Here is a 19974-nt window from a genome sequence, read left to right as displayed (position 1 = left end):
GTCGGGGGCGCTGAACCATAGCGGGGATTCACCTGTGGGTGTATCCCCGTCTCCTTTCAGTGTCAGCGGTCTATCTGCCGGGACGGCGGAGTTACGACCGGCCTGCTGTCTCGAGGCAATCCCCGTTATATGGAGTGGTGCCTCCACCCTCGGGTGATGGAACAGGTTTGGGCCAGGGTTGGTCGCGCCTGCGTCGATCTCTCGCATCGCGGCGCGCGACACACTGCCCACTGTGGTTCTCGATCCAGGAGGACAGCCCCCGTTAGGTCATGACGCGCTAAAAGCACACGCGTGGCCGAGGGAGGGGCTCTATGCGTTTCCCCCGACCCCCCCTGATCCGTCAGGTGTTGGACAGGGTGAGGGAACAGCGCCTCCGGCTCGTTTTAGTCTGTTTGGCACAGGCAGACATGGTTTGCGGACCTGGTCTCCCTGGCGCAAGATCCGCCCTGGGCATTGCCGGTACGGGCCGATCTCCTATCCCAGGCGGAGGGGGAGGTGTTCCACCCCTCCCCAGGCAGGTGGAAGCTAGCGGTCTGGCTCCTGAACCGGACCAGTTGCTAGCCCAGGGCTTGCCTGATAATGTGGGATGCACTATGCAGCAAGTAAGGGCGTGGATCCAGTGAACTGCAGTGTGCGACCAGTTCTCCGTTTCCTTCAGAGCCTGCTTGGCGCGGGTCAGTCCCCGCAGTCGTTTAAGGTGTACGTAGCCGCGATTCTGCTTGCCATAGGGGAATTGAAGGGAGCCCCGTGGGGGCGTACCCTTTGGTCTTGCACCTCATGAAGGGGGCGCGTAAACTGCGCCCGCCGTCGCGGTGCGTTTTTCCCCCCAAATCGGACCTGGTTACGGTGCTGGACGGGCTAACGGGTCATCCGTTTGAGCCCTTGGACTCCGCCGATTTAAGGGTTCTGTCTTTAAAGACCGCGCTGCTGCTGGCCTTGTCGTCAGGAAAGAGAGTTGGTGACCTGATTGCCCTCTCGGTGCAGCAGGCCTGTGTGGTAATGATGGGCGCAGGGTTACGTTGCGACCTAACCCGGCTTACCAACCTAAGGTTATTGATGTCAGCTTTAGGTCTATGGTCATAGACTTATCAGCATTCTGTCCCCCGCCGTTCAGTTAGAGACGGGCGAGGAGAGACGTTTGCTCATGCTGTGCCCCGTAAGGGCGCTCTCGGCCTATGTGGCCAGGACGCGTTCTTTACGCATTACAGATCAGCTGTTGGTTTGCTTTGGGCAAAGGGCCCAGGGCGGGCCCCTTTCCAAGGATCGCTTATCACACTGGATAGTGGAGGCGATCGCGTTGGCATACTCTGCCGTGGGCAAGGTTCCCCAGGAGGGTATCAAGGCGCTTTCTACGCGAGGTGTTGCGACATCCTCTGCGTTGTTGCGCGGTGTGTCGGTGGAGGACATGTGTGCCGCGGCCTCATGGTCCTCTCATCACACTTTTGTCAGGTACTACAGTCTCGACGTGTCCGGTGCGCAGTTCGCGCACGTGGTGCTGTCGGTGGCAAGAAAGTAGTATCGTTGCCACTCTAATATGTCAGACGGTTAGGCATAAACGTTGCCATATGGCCGTGGTTCACCGGTGCCTTTCGGGTCGCCCTGTGGGGTGCTCCCGGCAGCAAGGTCGGTTGAATGGAGGCACTAGTGAGAGCTTGAGTTCGAAACGAAGTAAAACGTTAGGGTTGTGCTACAACCCAGGTTTTACGAGTGAGAACGAGAGCTCTCACTACCCAGCCTTGCTGTGTCGATGTGTCACGGGGTGCGTCGGATCTCAGCGGGCTGGAAGAAATTAGAGTGATTATTCCCTGGACTGGCAGGACGTGACGTAGTCACGTGGATCCGTGTCAGTCCCAGGGGGTACCACGCCACCTACGGGTGGGTGGTCAGGTTTTAATGAAAAGTAATTTTGGAGCAAAATAACAGTCTTCCATAGGGCTGCGTTGCAGCGTTTAAGGCACTAGTGAGAGCTCTCGTTCTCACTCGTAAAACCTGGGTTGTAGCACAACCCTAACGTTTAGTCAACTCCAGGCATTACACGGTACCGTACATACAGGGGGAGCAGGCTATTTCCTGGCTTGTGCTAACATGAGTATCGACTTGCCCGCAGCCAACGCAAGCCAAAACACGACCAAACATGCCACAATAACGTCCCCTAATTCATCCAGAATCCTTCCTGGGCATCTCGAGGCTGATCTGACAGATAAATTGTCCAGGTTGCCGTTTTCAAGGGACTTTTATGAGTTAACGTTACAAAGCAACGGACAGCTCTGCTGTTGCCAGGCAACTGCTTGTGCGCGTGCGAGTATGGTGCCCGCGCGTCAGCTCGTTCACACGCTGCCTGCAGTTACACTAACGGCCACCGGCGTCAGTAATAGTGAGTATTGACGGATTGGGCCTTTAATTTTACTCTGTGAAACCAAGCGATTCAGCTATATTTAGAATCAGGAGAGACCATAGAACATTTCACTCAGACCAAAAGTAAAAAAAAAAGTGGATACAAATAAATCGCTGCATAAAAACAAACTTATCAGGACACGTCCATAGACGGGGACCACACACTCCTCAAATGTGCAGGAAGAACAAATAAATCACTGTTGTTGTTGTTGTTGTTGTTGTTGTTGTTGTTGTTGTTGTTGTTGTTGTTGTTGTTGTTATTGTTGATTTTTAGTTTTGGTCTGAAATGTTCTCTGGTCTCTCCTGATTCTAAAGCTGATTTGCTTGGTTTGACTAAGTAAAACTATTTTTATAAGCATTTTATGGGAAAAAATTAATGGCTGATGAAATCCCATGGTTCATGTGTGCTTAACCAGGAGGTGGGTGTGACTTTGACTCTCTATTGTATTTTATTTTAGGCTATTCTATATTCAAGCTGTTGAACTGAACACTTGACCACTTGACAATCGTGTGTGTGTGTGTGTGTGTGTGTGTGTGCGCGCCCGCGTGCGTGTGCGTGTGCGTGTGTGTGCATGCTCACCCAGCTCTCGGGTGTGTGTTGGAGAAGGTGATGATGAGGATGATGAAGATGCCTTGGAAGGGGATTGGCTGGTCGGTTGCCGTTGGTGGTCATCGTCACTAGCGGAGGGGCAAGGGGAGGGGCTTCCCGGACCCGATTCCTAATAAGGAAAAACACTCGGATTAATCGTGTGTTCCTTTATCGCAAAATAACTGGGATGTGGAGGCTAAATGACGTCACATCCGTTTTGTTAAGATTCAAGATTCAAGATTCAAGATTTCAAGATTCAAGATTTTTATTGTCACTCCATGGTACAAGTACCACGTGTGAAATTCTTGTGCAGTGGACTCCGTTTACGACATAGTACAAATAGGCAACAAGCAATAAGTAATAGGCATTAAGAAATAGGCATCAATAAGCAATAAGACAGCAATAAGGCAATAAGAAATAGGCATCAATAAGCAATAAGACAAGTCGGTGGCTTATACGACAGTGGCATATTCATTGCACATAGGTGCACATGTCATGTGCATACGTTAGACGTGTTCAGACATTCCAAATTCGACGTTTTATACATACATGTGCAAATAGCATGTACCTTATTAAACATACACTTAAATTTACAATTAAACGTTAGGCACCTTATTAAACATACACTTAAATTTACAATTAAACGTTAGGCATCCATAATAGTAGCAGCTGCAGTACGGTACGGTACGACTACTGCACTATTTGTGCATATTAAGGAGTCTCGTGGCCTGCGGGAAGAAACTGTTCCTCAAGCGATTTGTGCGTGTTTTTGGAACCCTGTATCTCCTCCCTGAGGGTAGCAGGGAGAACAGGCTGTTGTGGGGATGGTTTGTGTCTTTGATGATCTTCAGGGACCTCCTGAGGCACCGCTGGTTGTACAGTTCGTGCAGTTCTGGCAGTTCACCTCCTGTTACGTGCTGGGCCGCGCGCCTCACCCTCCGTAGCGCTCTGCGGTCCATGGTGGTACAGTTCCCGTACCAGGCGGTGAAGCCGCCTGTCAGCAGGCTTTCAATGGTGCCTCTGTAGAAGTCCCAGAGGATTTCTTTCCTCAGCCCGAATTTCTTCAGGCGCCTGAGTCCGTGTAGTCGCTGTTGGGCCTTTTTGACAACAGTGGCGGTGTGGCCGGCCCAGGTCAGGTCCTGTTAGCGTTCCATTTGCAGAAAACTTGAGCTGGGAAGTTCACTGTTCATTGGTCAGATCCAGTCGCTAGCCAGGCTAGCCATTGTTAGCAATAACAGTTGATAACATGGCATTTCGCGCATACAAACACTGCAGCATCAGGTCCACACAGATAGAAGTTAGGCAGTGCTGTGTGTACAGCTGATTTAATGAGACACAAACAAAACAGAAGTGCTAAACAACATTACTACGATTATAACTACTGTTGTTACGCGGCGCAGCCATCTTGGATTTTTGAGGTCGGGGCTGCTGAGGCTCCTACGAGTTTGGAATGGGAAATACCAGCTCTGGTGACGTCACCGTCCCAGCTCATGACCTTTGAAGTCATAAGATTACCAGTTCCCAGTTATAAAGGAATGCACGACAATGCTGCCTTCATGTGCTCCTTGGAGGCTCCTACTTCCCAGCTGTGAAGTTGTAATTATGACATGACACCATAGGCTCTTTTCACAGCAACCTTTTGGGTGGTAAAGCAGGAAGTAAAACAGGTGTAACCAACAACATTAATGAGGGCCCTGGTACTGGAACACCTAAATGGAATGGAACCATAATTAATGGCATTGGTTACACTTGCTTTACCTCCTGCTTTTACCACCTCAAAACGGTTGCTGTGAAAAGGGTCCACTCAAGTGCTTCCCGGGGAGCACATGAATGCAGCATAACTCAGCAACTAGAAAAGAAGAAGAAGAAGTGTGTTTCCAATGTGTTTTTCGTTAGCGTTAGCCTCGTCAGCTAACTGGCACCTTGCTCTCCTCTGGGTGTTGAACTTGTGACGCGGTGGTCATGTTGGCCAAACTGCTCAGCTGACTCATCTGGCACATCGCCATGGCAACGCTGGCAGGTGGCAGGCCGACCGGGAGGAGGGGGTGGGACATGACCATAAAAGGAAGGTCTGACAGACCTGAGGAGACAGTCAGAGAGAGAGAGACAGTTTGGGATTAAATATGTAAAACGATGGCTAAAGGTAGAACATAGTATGTTGTATATATATCTGTATACAGGGGTGGCAATCACACTTCATACACAAATATCATGTTTATATCAATCCTATAAGAATGTGAAGTGTGTGTGTGTGTGTGTGTGTGTGTGTGTGTGTGTGTGTGTGTGTGTGTGTGTCTGTCTATGAGTGAGCAGAATTGTGCTGAACACAGGTTCAGCACCATGTAGTTTATATATGTGTATACTGTATAGTGTATATATCTGTATTTCTGTATACATTGGGTCAATCAGAAAGTGATATTCCAATCAGCCCATTATCCAATCAGAGCAGGGCGGCATGTCTTACTGTTGGCCAATAGCGTACTGTGCTGCTGTAGTGTGTTGAAGTGGTGCAGAGATGCTGTGGCTATGCCCACTAAGCCAGGGGGAGGAGCTATAGCCATGACAGAGGACGGAGGAGGAGACAGGAGGCGCTGCTCCTTCTCCCAGGAGCACTCACTGCCCCCTGGAGGAGAGAGAGAGAACAGGGAGCATCAACCACACAGTATAGCTCTTCACGGGTCTACTCGGACCCTAGGACACAGGACCCTACCTGAGACCCGTACATGTTTGGGTCCACATGTATTATGGCCAGCTGGGTCCAGGTCTGTTTATCATTATTCAACATTCAAGATAGTTCTAATAGCCATAGTGAGTAATCAGATTACAAGAGAGGAATTTGTCTTTGTGCATCGCAGTGATCACAGCAAGAGCAGAAGATGAAACAAGCAGAAAACAATCTCAAATTATAAATTATAAAGTGCAAAGTAAAAGTCCTTTAAAGTGATATATAATGGGGAAGGGGGGAGGATAGTGTCCGTAGGATAATGTCCATGTAAAATGTTCATGTAAATGTCCTTTAAGTGTCCGTAGGATAATGTCCATGTAAAATGTTCATGTAAATGTCCTTTAAGTGTCCGTGGGATAATGTCCATGGGGAAGGGAGCTATGTTATGTGTAATACCCGAGTAGACCCGAGATCAGTGCTGATCATGAGAGTAACAGATGAAAACACAGGACGTGCCGCACAGACCTCCTGCCTGTTTGTGTTGTGAGGCTTGTCACTAATTGCAAAGCACTGCAAAGTGCATCTGTTGCCACAAGATGGCACTAAATGAATGGATCGTTGATCAATCAACTGATGACGTCAGTGAGGTGAAGGGTCAAAAGCCAAGTGGCAAACAATTCATGTTATTATGCTACATGGCAACAAAACTATAGCCTGGTTAAAACCATGTGGATGAGAACTCTCATTGTTTTGTCTCTGCAGTTCTGTCTGGACTCCATGCTGTGCACAGTCATTTCAGTGGGTGGAAGTACTTGCCTTGACAGACAACTCCGTCAGCCAATCAGCCTGTTTTCACAACTCAGAGAGGGGGCGTGGCTTCTTTCACTGCTTTCAACACAATACCTCACATGCCTCTCTAGATATATAATAGTCTTTTGTGGACATCTAGTAGTGCTGAATCTTACACATAGTGCCTTTAAAGTTCTTTTCAGTTGTTTTCTTCAGATTTGTGTCTAAATCAAACCCATTCAGATAAAGTTAATAAATTGTCATGTCATCACAGAAGGTTCCTAGCCTGGTAAACCAGTCGGTCACGTGAACTCACATTTCATTCGTTCCAGGGCCTAAAATTCACTTTGCAAAATGATTAAATCATCCATCTTTACTCACTACATCTGCCTTTCTTACTGTCATGTTACTGGCAACTAAACCTGTTCAAATTTTGCATTGGGGACAGTTCTATTGATGTGAATGGGCAGGCTTGGTAGGTCCCACTATAAACTATTATCTGTGTCCTTTCACTTTTTGAAAATTTTGAAAATGGCCATTCCAGTTATTACCTCGATAAAAGGCACAGGCAAGGCAAGTATTAGGCAAGTAGATATTGGCTAAGGATGGGCGGGAGTACTCGAGTACTCGTTCATAACGTCAGTACTCGAGTAACGTTTCTGCTGTTCGGGTACTCGCCCCACTCCCCACCCCTTTAAAAATGGTCTACGCACGCATCGTCATGTGGATCTGGCAGCATGAACTGCACGGGCGTCAAGTCAGCCAGAATGTACAAGTACGTCATCCGCTTTGGTGCTTTCAAAATAAAACCCTTATTGTAACGTAACCTTAATATTTATTTTGAGTAATGCATTAGAGTAACAGTTTCACGCCATATAACATCACGAGTATTTTGATACAAGGTTTGCTGCTTCGTTCGTTGAAATACCTTTTTCTCCAATGTGCATCAATAAGCTATTTACTTTTGTTTAAGTCAAGTTTTAACAGGAAGTTTCCCAGCTCATCCGGAAAAATGCTAACGTTATGTGTGAACAGCCCCATACACAGCAGATTACCCCTGCTCCGTCATTACCATAGTAATATATATTCAAAATTAACTGCTTAACATAGCCAAACTTGGGTTCAGCGTGTTTCCACACAGACCCACACCCCAAAAAACGGGGAAAAAGCCGCGGCTTATAGTCCGGAATTTACGGTATGTATAATACATACACACACACACACACACATGTAGTAGTTGGATGCTATATTATATATCGCCGACAGCATAACGCACAGAGTATTTTATTTTGTAAACGGCTGTTCTCGCGCGTTGGCCAACTTTGTACTTCCTCTTTGTTCCTGGACTTTTCCTGGAAAGGTACGCTCTGCTCTCTGTATTTTCATTGTTTTTGGTTGTGAATATAACGTTAACTTAGTGAGGAACACTCCTAAAGTCATCTACACTGGTATGTTTTAGGGTTTGTAAATAAATAAATAAATCTACTAAGTAGAGAAGTGTGTTGAGGCTGTTGTGAGTCACATGGACGCCGTGAATCTCGTCATGTTAGAGCGTTACGTTATTTTCGAGAGAATGGCGCATGAGACAGGTAGTGATTTCACTGTTATTTTACACAGATGCTGTGAGAGCACACCAATATTGTGACTGACTGAGAACCTCTAAGTGCTTTCTCAATACAGGTATGTGGGTTTATGCAGTTTATTATTTTGATGGAAAATACAGTGTACAAATTATTTATCTATACAGTTGCACTTTATGTATTTATTTGTATTATTTTATTTTATGAAAATGCTGTTGTATCTCTTTGTTCCTGGACTTTTCCTGGAAAGATGCTGTGAGAGCACACCAATATTGTGACTGACTGAGAACCTCTGAATGTGCTTTCTCAATACAGAAATATTGCTCAAACAGCTCTGGGGAACTGTGTCCATTATTTCATTTAAACACAACAACGCAGAGTCAGACCCATTACACATATATATATATATATATATATATATATATATATATATATATATATATATATATATATATATATATATATATATATTAGGGATGGGCATCGAATTTCGAATTTTCGAATAATCGTTGTTATTATCAAGGTCGACTTTTATTATTGAAATTCGAAATTGGGGGGGGGGGGGGGGGTGAATTGAGTTTCTGAGTTTTTGAGTTTTTTTGAGATTCTAAGTATAGTCAAATCGCTTGGTGTGAGCAAGTAAAACAATTTTTATAAGCATTTTAAGCAAGGTTTATGGAAAAATGAATGGCGGATGAAATCCCATGAAGAGGGAGAGGGGGTGACTTTGGCACCCCTTTGGCACTCAGACCTGAGCCTACTAAATATTTAATGAACCACTCATGATTGTCAAAACTGTTTTTTATTTTCGAAAATGTCAATGTCATGTAACATGTTCTTTACTTCAGTGGTGCAATGCTTGTTTGAGCTAAAAATCCACAGCAGAAGCTTTTTATATTAATTAATAAAGCCGTAGACTTAGAATCAGGGGAGACAATGCAACATTTCACTCACAAAAAAAAAAAAAAAAAAAAAAAAAAAGATAAATTACATTTTTAATTTTTTTTACATTTTTATTTTTATTTTCGAATTTCGAATTAAATTCGAATTTGGCCAGCGAATTTCGAATAGTGTTTTTGCTAGAAATGCCCATCCCTAATATATATATATATATATATATATATATAGTTTCAAACCCGGGAGGCGGAGGGAATTGTGTGATCCTCACACGCTCTACATCCTGCTGGTGAAACTCCTTGCTGTCAGGTGAAAAGAAGCAGCTGGTGACTGCACATGTATCAGAGGAAGCATATGCTAGTCTACAACTCTACACTCCCAGATTGGCAGAGGGGGTGGAGCAATGACCATTGGGGAAAGAATTGACGTAACGTTACTGCACCGCCACCTTGAGACAAGGTGTGTGTGTGTGTGTGTATTGTGTACCATCTGCCAGGTTTGGCATTTTCTCTGACAACTTTACTCTCCCCTGCCAGCAGAGAGAGAGACAGAGCAGTGCGCGTGTGTGTGTGTGTGTGTGTGTGTGTGTGTGTATGTATGTATGTATGTGTGTGTGTGTGTGTGTGTGTGTGTGCCTGCGTGCATGCGCACGTGTGTGTCTGCAGCACTGTGGACAATTTGGGCTAATTCTCTGTAATTGGATTATAATTAAGATAAATGACAGTGAGATCGAAAATGTGTGAGGGACACAGAGAGAGCGTGCAGCTGTCACAGGTAAAGACAGGTGTGTGTCCTTCACACACACACACACACACACACACACTATAACAGCCATGCTTTCTTTCTTGTGTAAGCATTACTATGCGTAGTGTCGACCAATCAGAGAATTCACTAAAACCTGGGTGGAGGTGACATTCAGGGCCCTATCGTCGCAAAGGTGGTCATTTTGCGTTAGCGCCGGTTTTGCGCTGGAATAGCGCCACGCAAAGCACTAATTGTGGGCGTGTCGGCCCGATGCTCTTCACGTCATCTCGGCGCAAACCTCCATAGGCATGTTTACTGTATGCCCAAAACAGTATTCACAAGTGTGAGATCACTCCCCTTAAAAGCCACAGCATCACCGCCATCACGTCTGTGACAGGCAGCAGCTTCTTTCTTGCAGAGTGACAGAGTGAGAGAGAGTGAGAGAGAGGGGAGAGAACAAGAGAGGGAAGAGAGAGGGAGAGAATTGAAGGACGAACCAGTTCGGATTCGTAACGAAAATTGATGCTGATGGAACGATCCATTTGAAACACACCAAAGGGCCGCCGCGCAGTTACGCAGTGAATATCCCCATGTCCCAAAGCATGCGCTTACTCTAATTAGTCGTTAAGTCGTCAATAGCCTATATCAGAATTGTCCACTCGGGTTAAGCTCAGGCCCGTAGTCAGGGTTTGGGGAATACCGAGGTCATTTTAGCGTGGTGTGGGGGGCCCAGGGGGGGCTGTGGCCCCCCGGATAGAAAAATGTGTCAATTTTAAAGTAAAATGCTTCAATCTGGTGCACTTTGAGAGCAAAATGAAGAGGCTAGATCTATAAAAAACTACAGACATCATGTTAGATTAATATCCTCTTTACTGTGCTGTTGCTTTAAAATGATACAAAAAATAAATGTCTCCCCATATAATATAATTTATATTCTGCATACAGGTCACATGGCAGAATACTGCTCAATTAAATACAATGGCCCATCTACACAAACATCACTTACAGGGGATATCAATACAAAAGGAGTCTCTTGCACGTCAGCCCCTACACAAAAGGAGGTCGGTGCTCTCAGGACAGGACAGTATCACGACAAAAGTTCAATGGACAAACCAAGCATCCTGGAGCACACGATTCACTGGAAAATTGCTTTATTCAAGGTGCAGTGACTAACTTCACTAACTATCACTTACAGGGGAGTTACTTACCCATTCACTTCAATAGAACTGTCCCCAAAGTCTAGCCCCAATCTAGCCTCAATGCAAAATCTGAATGTTGTGAGTTATCTCTCTTCCTTCTATAGCACACAGAGAGGAAGCAAATTGTTGCATTTCCGATCAGCCGCATTAAAACATCAATGACAGATGAATAGATCTGGGGACCGGGGCTATTTTTCTAAAAAAAAAAAAAAAGAATTGGTGTGGAAAATACCGAGGTCATGACCTCGGTGTCCTCAATGGTAGCTACGGGCCTGGTTAAGCTATTGTTGTATGGTGCAATTACAGGGTGAGAGGTTACTGTATAGCCTACTGGCCGGTGTTGTGCCAAAAAGTGATTTGCTGCCAGAAACTGATTTAGCTCCGCGGGACCGCACACAGCGCTGCCTCAGTGCCTCTACCCACCCTGTGAGCCCCATGACTGGCCCCAGACACCCAGTGCACCGAGCCACCCCCAACACCCAGCCTGCCTACCCGGCCCAGCTCCCACCTTCTCCGGGGAGACCCCCCTCCAGGACCCGGCACACTTAGCCGAACCTGCGCAACCAACACTTAAGCACCCCTCCCTGGGCTACACACAGACTCCCGCCGCACCAGACCCTCGTTCCCCTGGTAATCCAATTCAAAACGCAAATCACTTTTTGGCACAGGGGGGTCTCCCCTGGAGGTGGTCTCCCTGGAGAATGTGGGCTCACAGGGTGGGTAGTAGTCTCGCTGGCCAGCCTCCCCTCCGGTGTCCACCCGCTATGCCAACCACCCACAATGCCGACCTTAGGTTTAGGCGTGGCGGGTAGGAGAGGTTAGGTTTTGGGTTAGGGTCTGGGGGAGGTTAGGTTTAGGCGTGGGGGGTGGGAGAGGTTAGGTTTTGGGTTAGGGTCTGGGAGAGGTTAGGTTTAGCCATGGGGGGAGGTTAGGTTTGGCGTGGGGGCTGGGAGAGGTTAGCTCCACCGACACGCTGCACGCCGCCTCGCTCAGCTGGTTCTGCTTGTGGGCTATCGGCACTGCGGCCTGTCGGCACATAGACGCGGCACCTCCCCTCCCTTCTATGAGAGTCGTCTGGCTTCACGGAAACAGGCAACTGGGATAAGCCCTCCCCTGCTCTACAGCTGCTCCCCATTGGAGCGACTCTTTCAGTCGCTGCCGGATGTCTGCTCCCCGCTTATTACAAGCTCTGTCATTGGCTCCGACCATGTCAATCAGAGCGGCTTCCGCTCCCTCCTCCCTGTGTGTTGCTGTAAATAGTGCCCTGCTGCCTCAGTGAAAACAACAACGCTAACTAGCTAGCAAGCTAATGGCAGAAACCTACACGGTAGCTTGTTGCTACATGCTGAAAATGGCAAGTTGGATTGTTGGAAACAATTTTCCAAGGGCACTGCCGCCAAGCGCCGCCCATCGCAATCCCACTATGGAGACCTGCGCCGCCAGACTCATCTGACGGTAGGGAGGGGAGGCTGGCCAGCGAGACTAGGTGGGTAGAGGCAGCGCTGTGCGCGGTCCCACAGAGTGAAATCAGTTTCTGGCAGCAAATCACTTTTTGGCACAAAACCATGACAAAAGAATTCTCATTTTTAAATCAAGGTGTTTTTTTCTGCAATGTAGGCTATAGTTGAAAATCAACGTGGTATTCTGAGGAGGGAAGAGTGTGTTGGAAAGAGAGTGACATGCGTGCGTAATGTATCCAAGCGAGCATTTCCTGCACTGCGCGGAGAATGCTGTTTGTGCTCAGGCGTACGTAGTGGGGCTTTTGCGCTAAGACCTGCTTTTAGGTGGCGTTAAAATTTAGAGCACCCAAGGCCATGTTTTCTAACACATTGCGCTGGAGCGCCTATTTTGGTGTGAGTGCAAAATGACACTTGCGGGAGGCAGATGATAGGCTAAGAGGTGCACGGACACGCCTGGGCCACGCCTACACCTGTGTCTGTGCTTAACTGGATGGTGGAGGCAGACGATAGCTTAAGACGCAGGGAAGATAGCATAAGAGCAGCGCAAACGATAGCGCCGTACGACGATATGGCCCTGAGAGTTAAAGAATGTGGTGCAGGTTAAAAATAAAAATGTAATTTAGATTTTTGGCTCATTATTATTATGAAAATACCCCCCCCATCCCCCCAAAAATAAATAAATGAATCACAGGCCAGCCCCCAGGGCAGAAATATGGAGGAAAAGGTGTCATTCAATTCCTGTGATGTCACAAGAGGAGAACGTTCTGCACAGGGATGCAAAGCCATGGAGTGAAAACGGTGACAGATACCAGGGCAGACCTCTTGTGATGTCAGACATTTCAGGAACAGTGCCCCCTGCCTAAATGCAGAAACACTTGAAAATATGCATTTACGCTTTCCTCATTTGTGCAGATTACCTTGCTGAACACAAACTGTTTCATAAACTTTTACCACAGACCCTTATTTCATTCATCCTTTATATAAAAGGGAGTAAGTGGGTTCTGCATTTTTGTCACGTTTTTGGTTACATTCAAACTGATGTCATAAGAAATTGTGACATCGTCAGTGATGTCACAACTGCTCGAGTGTAAGGCCGAATTCAGACACAATCCGTCGAGACGTATAGTAGTCCGGCTGTAGTCCGTTGGGGTGCGCGGATCTCACTTCATGAGAGAAGAGAAGAGTGAAAGAGCAGAGCTCTGTGTGTGTGTGTGTGTGTGTGTGTGTGTGTGTCAAGTCAAGTCAATTTGTATAGCACATGTTATACACAGGCAATTCAAAGTGCTTCACATAAAATGGTTGACAGGAAAAGAAAAGAAAAGAAGAGAATAAAATGGACATTTAAAAGCATCACAACAAAACTTTAAAAAAGAGTATAAAAAGTGCATTAAGCAACAGGCGCAGCAGTTGCAGAAAGAGCTAAAAACTTATAGAGGACTCATTGGGTTTGCATAGTAGCCGTCAGCAGTTAAAAGCGACGGTAAACATAAAAGTCTTTAGTCTATTTTTAAAAGTAAGTAAGGTTGGGGCAGATCTGAGGTCTTCAGGCAATTTGTTCCAGCTAGCAGAAGCATAGTGGGTAAATGCAGCCTTCCCATGATTTGATTTGATCCTAGGGACAGTTAAAGGACAATTTCGGTTTTTTACACCACGGTCCTCATTTCCAGCTTAAAATATGATGTTTTCTACCCACAAATACTTTTGGGTTCATTCGGATCCCCACAGAAGATTTGTCGCACCGAGTACACTCCTCAAACACTCAAACAGGCTAGAACGGGAGCCTGCGGGGCATGCTGCACGCGCTCTGTAAATGACACTTTTTCGGTCACATCGCGGTTCATTCTGGTTGTAAATATAATTATTTAGCTAATAGCTAGAAGCTAAGCTAACAACAACAAAAGAGTCGGCTCCGATCTGCCCCGGATGCGGTTACAGTGCTCATCTTCTTCTTCTGTGGTTTCTCTGAAGAAGTGTGGTAAGAAGAGAAACCACAGAAGAAGATGAGCACTGTAACCCCATCCGGGGCGCGTGATTTCTAACCCCACATAGGATAAGCAATAACCACGCCCTGTGGCGCTGGGATTGGCCAGCAGCATTGAAGCTTGGGACTAAAGCACCTGGGGTTTTTCATCTTTTAAAATAAAGATGTTTAAAAAACTATTGCTTGTTACATTTTCAGTGCTGTACCTTTTCTCTGGGTAAGAATTGAGCTTGAAATTAACGATATGATACATTATATTATATGAGCTATGAACGTGAACACAATACCCTTTATATTATTGCATGTTTTTGTAGATTGTGTACATTGTGTAGATTACAATTATTATACTTATTATTATTATTATTATTATTATTATTATTACTATGCTAAGGAAGGTAGGTGACCATAATTCATTTCAATGTCCACTCTCGAAATCGCTGTCCGTTCTCAAGAGCTATTCAGTTTGTTCATGAAATCGCTGGGCTGCGTGCCCTCCAGTGTTGCTCCTGGCCAATCCCAGCGCCACAGGGCGTGGTTATTGCTTATCCTATGTGGGGTTAGAAATCACGCATCCGGGGCAGATCAACGTTGACTGTTGTGTTGGTGTTAGCTTAGCTTCTAGCTATTAGCTAAATAATTATATGTGACACCAGCTGGCCTTTTGACCCTCAATTAGGCTGAGGGCATTTTTCTGATTTTTACAGATTCTGAAATGGCAGACTGTAAGCTTTCAAATGATGTGTCACACATTGTAATCTGAAAAAAAATGAAGGAGATATGCTTATTTGATTGTTCACACTCTGGGAAGCAGGAACTGAGAAAAAAGCCCTCAAAGTTTGAGAAGTTTTTCACACCTGGGACAGCCAGCCAAGGGGGAGTGAACAATGCCTCCTCATTTAAATTAACCACTCCCCACAGCTGATCACTGTCACTCTGACACACTGGGACACAGGCCACAAGTAAGACAATGATAGAATGTAATAGCCTACTGTTTAGGTGATGGGTTTCATAAACTTTCTGTAATAAAACATCTGAAAGCAAAAATCTTATCAAATGGGGTACGCACGGTCTAATTTTGAGGTATCCATGCTTTTATCACTTCTTATCTGGATTATTGTAATTATTATTACATGTGTGCCTATTATGTTCTTTTTGGGCTCCTTGTGCAGAGAAAATTCCCTGAGGGGCAATAAAGGTTTCATTTATATAATAATAATAATAGGATATAATATGAATAAAGATTTGATAAGAGACAGGAGCTGCTGAACAAAAATAAAACACACACACACACACACACACACACACACACAGCAGCGCGGAGCTAACACTCGCTTCTTTCTTTGTGTACTCTTCGACTACTCCACACGTCAAAACGTGCTAAAACATTATACAATCTATGGCTAAAACACACATCTATCCATAACTATATGTTCGCACAGTCCTAAAACAGAAACAAAACGTAACGTTAGGGCTCATGATTAAATACAAACTCATCGAGGAGGAAAATCCAGGAAGATTTTCCAGGTTTCCAGAGCTCCCACACTGCTGCATGTAGCCATTAGGCTACATGCAGCAATAGCCATTAGGCTATTAGTAAAAGTCCCATAATGTTGTGTGTTGTGCTGCGTTCTGCGCCGGACCACACTCGCAGATAACGTTTAAAGAATCTTCTTATAATCCAATCCATCAGCGTAACGCCAGCTCAGATTTTCCCCTAATCTCAGACTTGTAAACAGAGCTTTGCACCCCGCCCCCATGCAACACGCTGAATTCTATTGATGTGGCCTCATTGGCCGAAACTCGGAACAATAGCAGACTTAGCCAGTGAAACGCCGCATGCAAATTAATGAAAAAAAAACCTCAGCTATGCGACTCAAGCCTGAAATCTTGATTTTTTAAATCGCTAAATATACCTATTTACTGATTCTAAAACGACTCCATTTTATGTGGAATGGATAGTTCAAATAATATATTTTGTACTATTGAAAAAAAGCAAAACCACATTTTTTCAAGAAAATACTTTTGAGCTCTGCTGCACAGATCTCCCTCGGCCGAATTACGGTACCTTCCGACCGCCGGTGTCACATATGTACAACCAGAATGAACCGCGATGTGACCGAAAAAGTGTAATTTACAGAGCGCGTGCAGCATGCCCCGCAGGCTCCCGTTCTAGCCTGTTTGAGTGTTTGAGGAGTGTACTCGGTGCGACAAATCTTCTGTGGGGATCCGAATGAACCCAAAAGTATTTGTGGGTAGAAAACATATTTTAAGCTGGAAATGAGGCCAGCTTGTTTGCGTGGTGTAAAAAACCGAAATTCTCCTTTAATAAGCTGGACCCTGTTGACCTAAGAGTTCTAGACGGTTCGTAGCGTGGGAGCAATTCAGCTATGTATTTTGGGCCTAGGCCATTAAGTGATTTATAGACTAATAACAGTATTTTAAAATCTATTCTATAACACACTGGCAACCAGTGTAAGGACTTAAGAACTGGAGTGATATGATCAGCTTTCTTAGTCTTCGTTAGAACTCTAGCAGCAGCATTCTGAATGAGTTGAAGTTGCCTAAGTTCTTTTTTGGAGAGACCAGAAAAAAGGCTATTGCAATAGTCTAACCTACTATAAATGAAGGCGTGAATTAGTTTTTCTAGATCCTGTCTGGACATGTATCCCCTAATTCTTGCTATATTTTTAAGATGATAAAAAGCAGATTTTCTAATTGACTTAATGTGGGAGTTAAAGTTGAGATCGGAATCAATAATAACTCCAAGATTTCTGACTTGATCCTTAGGCTTCAGGGATAGAGACTCAAGGCGTACAGATGCGAGCGACAGATTGTATCTGAATGGGCCCTAACAAAAAAACACAATTGCTCGAGTGACATCACTGATGATGTCATAGACAATGATGTCACAATTTCTATGACATCATCAGTGACATCACAATTGCCCGAGTGACACACAGCAGCCAAGCTGCGGGCGAGGCCACGCAGCAACCAAGCTGTGTATGCAAAGTGCAGGGCGGGCGAGGCCACGCTCTAGGAATCGAGCGCGCGCGTAGCGCGAGATGCCTAGTTTAACCAAAGTCCCCATACAAAAATCCCATTCACTTTCCCCCCTACGAACCAGAAGTGCTACTTCTGGACTCATTCCTGCAGTACTCTATGTTGGGATGAAATCATGAGAGGTGTGCTGGAGTTGTGGCACGCTCCTCTGTGTGTGTGTGTGTGTGTGTGTGTGTGTGTGTGTGTGTGTGTGCGTGTGCGTGCGCGTGCGCGTGCGTGCGTGCGTGTGCGTTAACATTAAGTTAAAACAAAACATCTAGTGATAATAACGTTTACCTCAATAACTCATAACCTGGTGTACAACTTCACGCATTTTGTTTAAAACGGTGAAAAACCGTAGCTTTCAGATGCTTTGATTTCACAGCCGTCTAAACAGCGTTATGCAAACTACACCGCGGGCGGGTGGCCGGTGGGTTTAAACTGGTTGTCATGGTAACCTGCATTGGAGTTGAGCTCGTCGTTCTCCGACTCAACGCCGTTGTGTTGCCGATGGAGATCGCTGTTGCCGTGGAAACCCATCATCATCCTCATCTTCTGCAGCTTCACCGCCTCGGCCATGGCCGCCGCCGTCAGGCCTGACAGGAAGTCACACCCATGTTACAAATATCAACAGGAAGTTGCATACAACATAGCTGGTTAGAATGTTTCTCATTATTAAACAATATCAAGTGAATAAATAAGATGAGAGATCATAAAGAGTTAACTTCTAAATAAGCTATTGTAGAGACAGGATACAACCTGTTGTTGGCTGGGCTAGCTAACGTGGAAGCTAGCTAGCTGTTAGTTGTGCTGTGCTCTAGACTGAAGGAGTGAGGCCAGATCCCACCAGAGTAACATGACTGCACTTGAGGTTTCTGTTCATGGTCCACTATTCCACCTATCGGCCAATTGTGGCCCCTATACTATACTAATTATTTAAATGGAATAAATGCATCCATCTCCATATTGTAACAATATTTTTTATATTAACCCCTCGAATCCTGACTGTCTATACCACCTTCCTATCCCTAGCTATGACCCCTTTTACCACTAAACTTACTAAACACCCATGACTGACTGACTGACTGACTTTTCCATCTTCTGATCCCAGTGGGGCCTGCTGGCCCAGCGCCATGGAAAAAATTGCATATCTATAATATACATTATGAAAAAATCTTTCCGTAATCAAATGATAATAATAAAGAATACACGTGTTACATAATATATCTAATATTTTAATACTTTTGAATTGTCCTTATTTTCAACTGCATATACTTAATCTTTTTGGATATATGGTAATATATTCTCAGTATATTTCCCACTTGTGTTTTAGGCAGGAGGAGGAAGAGGCTTTCCTGAACTTGTTGGTTAATAATTAATAACACTGGGAGCAAAAACCTCCTTCAAATCAAGTCTCCAGTAACTGAGTGTCTCTCTACCCCTCTCCCTCTCTCCCTCTGTCTCTCTCCCCCATCCCCCTCTCTCTCTCTCTGTCTGTCTGTCTGTCTATCTGTCTCTCTCTCAGGAGGTTTCACTCTCTCCCTCCAGACATCACAGATTTGTCTTTCTTTCATTTTCCTTTCTATCGTTTGTCTTTTGTCAGGTTCACCATTTCTTCCTCTGTCTCTCTCTCCCTGAAGCGGTGGATCAAGCTGCAGCCACTTGGCCCAATTAATTGCCTCCTCTAATTAATTAAATTAGTATTAACGAGGGACTCCTGCTAACGACAGCGACCCCCTTGGCTCGTTAAACACCTTGGATGGAGAGGAAAAACAGAGAGAAATTTTGACCATCCTGAGAGACTTAAAAAACTGCTGATATTATTACATTTATATATTTATTTACATTATATATTATATATTTAATAACGATGATATTCATTAGAATTGAATAGGCGGTTAATTTATCTGTGTTTCTGCCTGAACTGATCAGTTCCTTACTGACCCATCTGATTGGTTTAGTCTTTAAATCAGTGGTTCTCAACATGGGGTAGAGAGGCAAATTGACCGCCTACTTCCTGCTTCAGCACTGTACCAGAGATTTGTATCCGCCATTTATTTTCAATAGACATTTTGTAAAATGCTTATAAAAAGAGTTTTACTTCGTTGAGGCACTGAATCACTGTGTTGTCCTTAGATTAGATTAGATTAGATTATTTAATGACCACACAGCCAGGCTGGTGGAATTTGTTTTCAGTACAGTTCATACGTAAGCAGTGGTCCAACATTAAACATCATAATACATACATAAAACACAATAACAGTACACAATACAGTCATAGCAGCAGTGATATGGGGGTTGTTATATAGAGTTCAGTGTCCTTATAGCAGTGGGGAAGAAACTGTTTTTAAAACTGGTTGCTTGGTGGGCCCGCCTCCCGGAGGGCAACAGCTGGAAGATGAGGTGTGCTGGGTGAGTGGGGTCAGAAATGATTTTTTTAGCTCTATTTATTGTCCTTTGGCGGTGGAGTGATTCAAGTGACGGAAGGGGGGTGTGGATTATTTTGGAGGATTTATTGATGATTCTCTGTAGTTTGTTTTTGGAGTGAGTGTCCAGACTGCTGTACCAAACTGTTATGGAGAAGGTGAGGATGCTTTGTATGATGGCCAGGTAGAACCGGAGCAGGAGATGTTTTCT

The 19974-nt window shown here is 45.1% G+C and overlaps 1 protein-coding gene across 1 annotated transcript in view; it reads right to left on the bottom strand.

The window, feature by feature from the left end:
• The window catches only part of LOC310772925 (dachshund homolog 1-like), a gene marked incomplete at both ends in the record, with an annotated part of 121443 nt that overhangs the window by 22515 nt on the left and 78954 nt on the right, over window positions 1-19974 (bottom strand). Inside the window, 4 exons of the mRNA XM_083632872.1 lie at window positions 2975-3113; window positions 4906-5063; window positions 5448-5606; window positions 17796-17933. Of these exons, the coding sequence (XP_083488998.1) occupies window positions 2975-3113; window positions 4906-5063; window positions 5448-5606; window positions 17796-17933 (594 nt within the window). The remainder of the gene's footprint in view (window positions 1-2974; window positions 3114-4905; window positions 5064-5447; window positions 5607-17795; window positions 17934-19974) is intronic.

The sequence above is a fragment of the Poromitra crassiceps genome (assembly GCF_964638095.1).
Source record: "Poromitra crassiceps genome assembly, chromosome: 1".
Lineage (NCBI taxonomy): Eukaryota > Metazoa > Chordata > Actinopteri > Beryciformes > Melamphaidae > Poromitra > Poromitra crassiceps.
The sequence above is the reverse complement of the archived record's forward strand: the minus strand, read 5'-3'. Positions and strand labels throughout refer to the sequence as shown.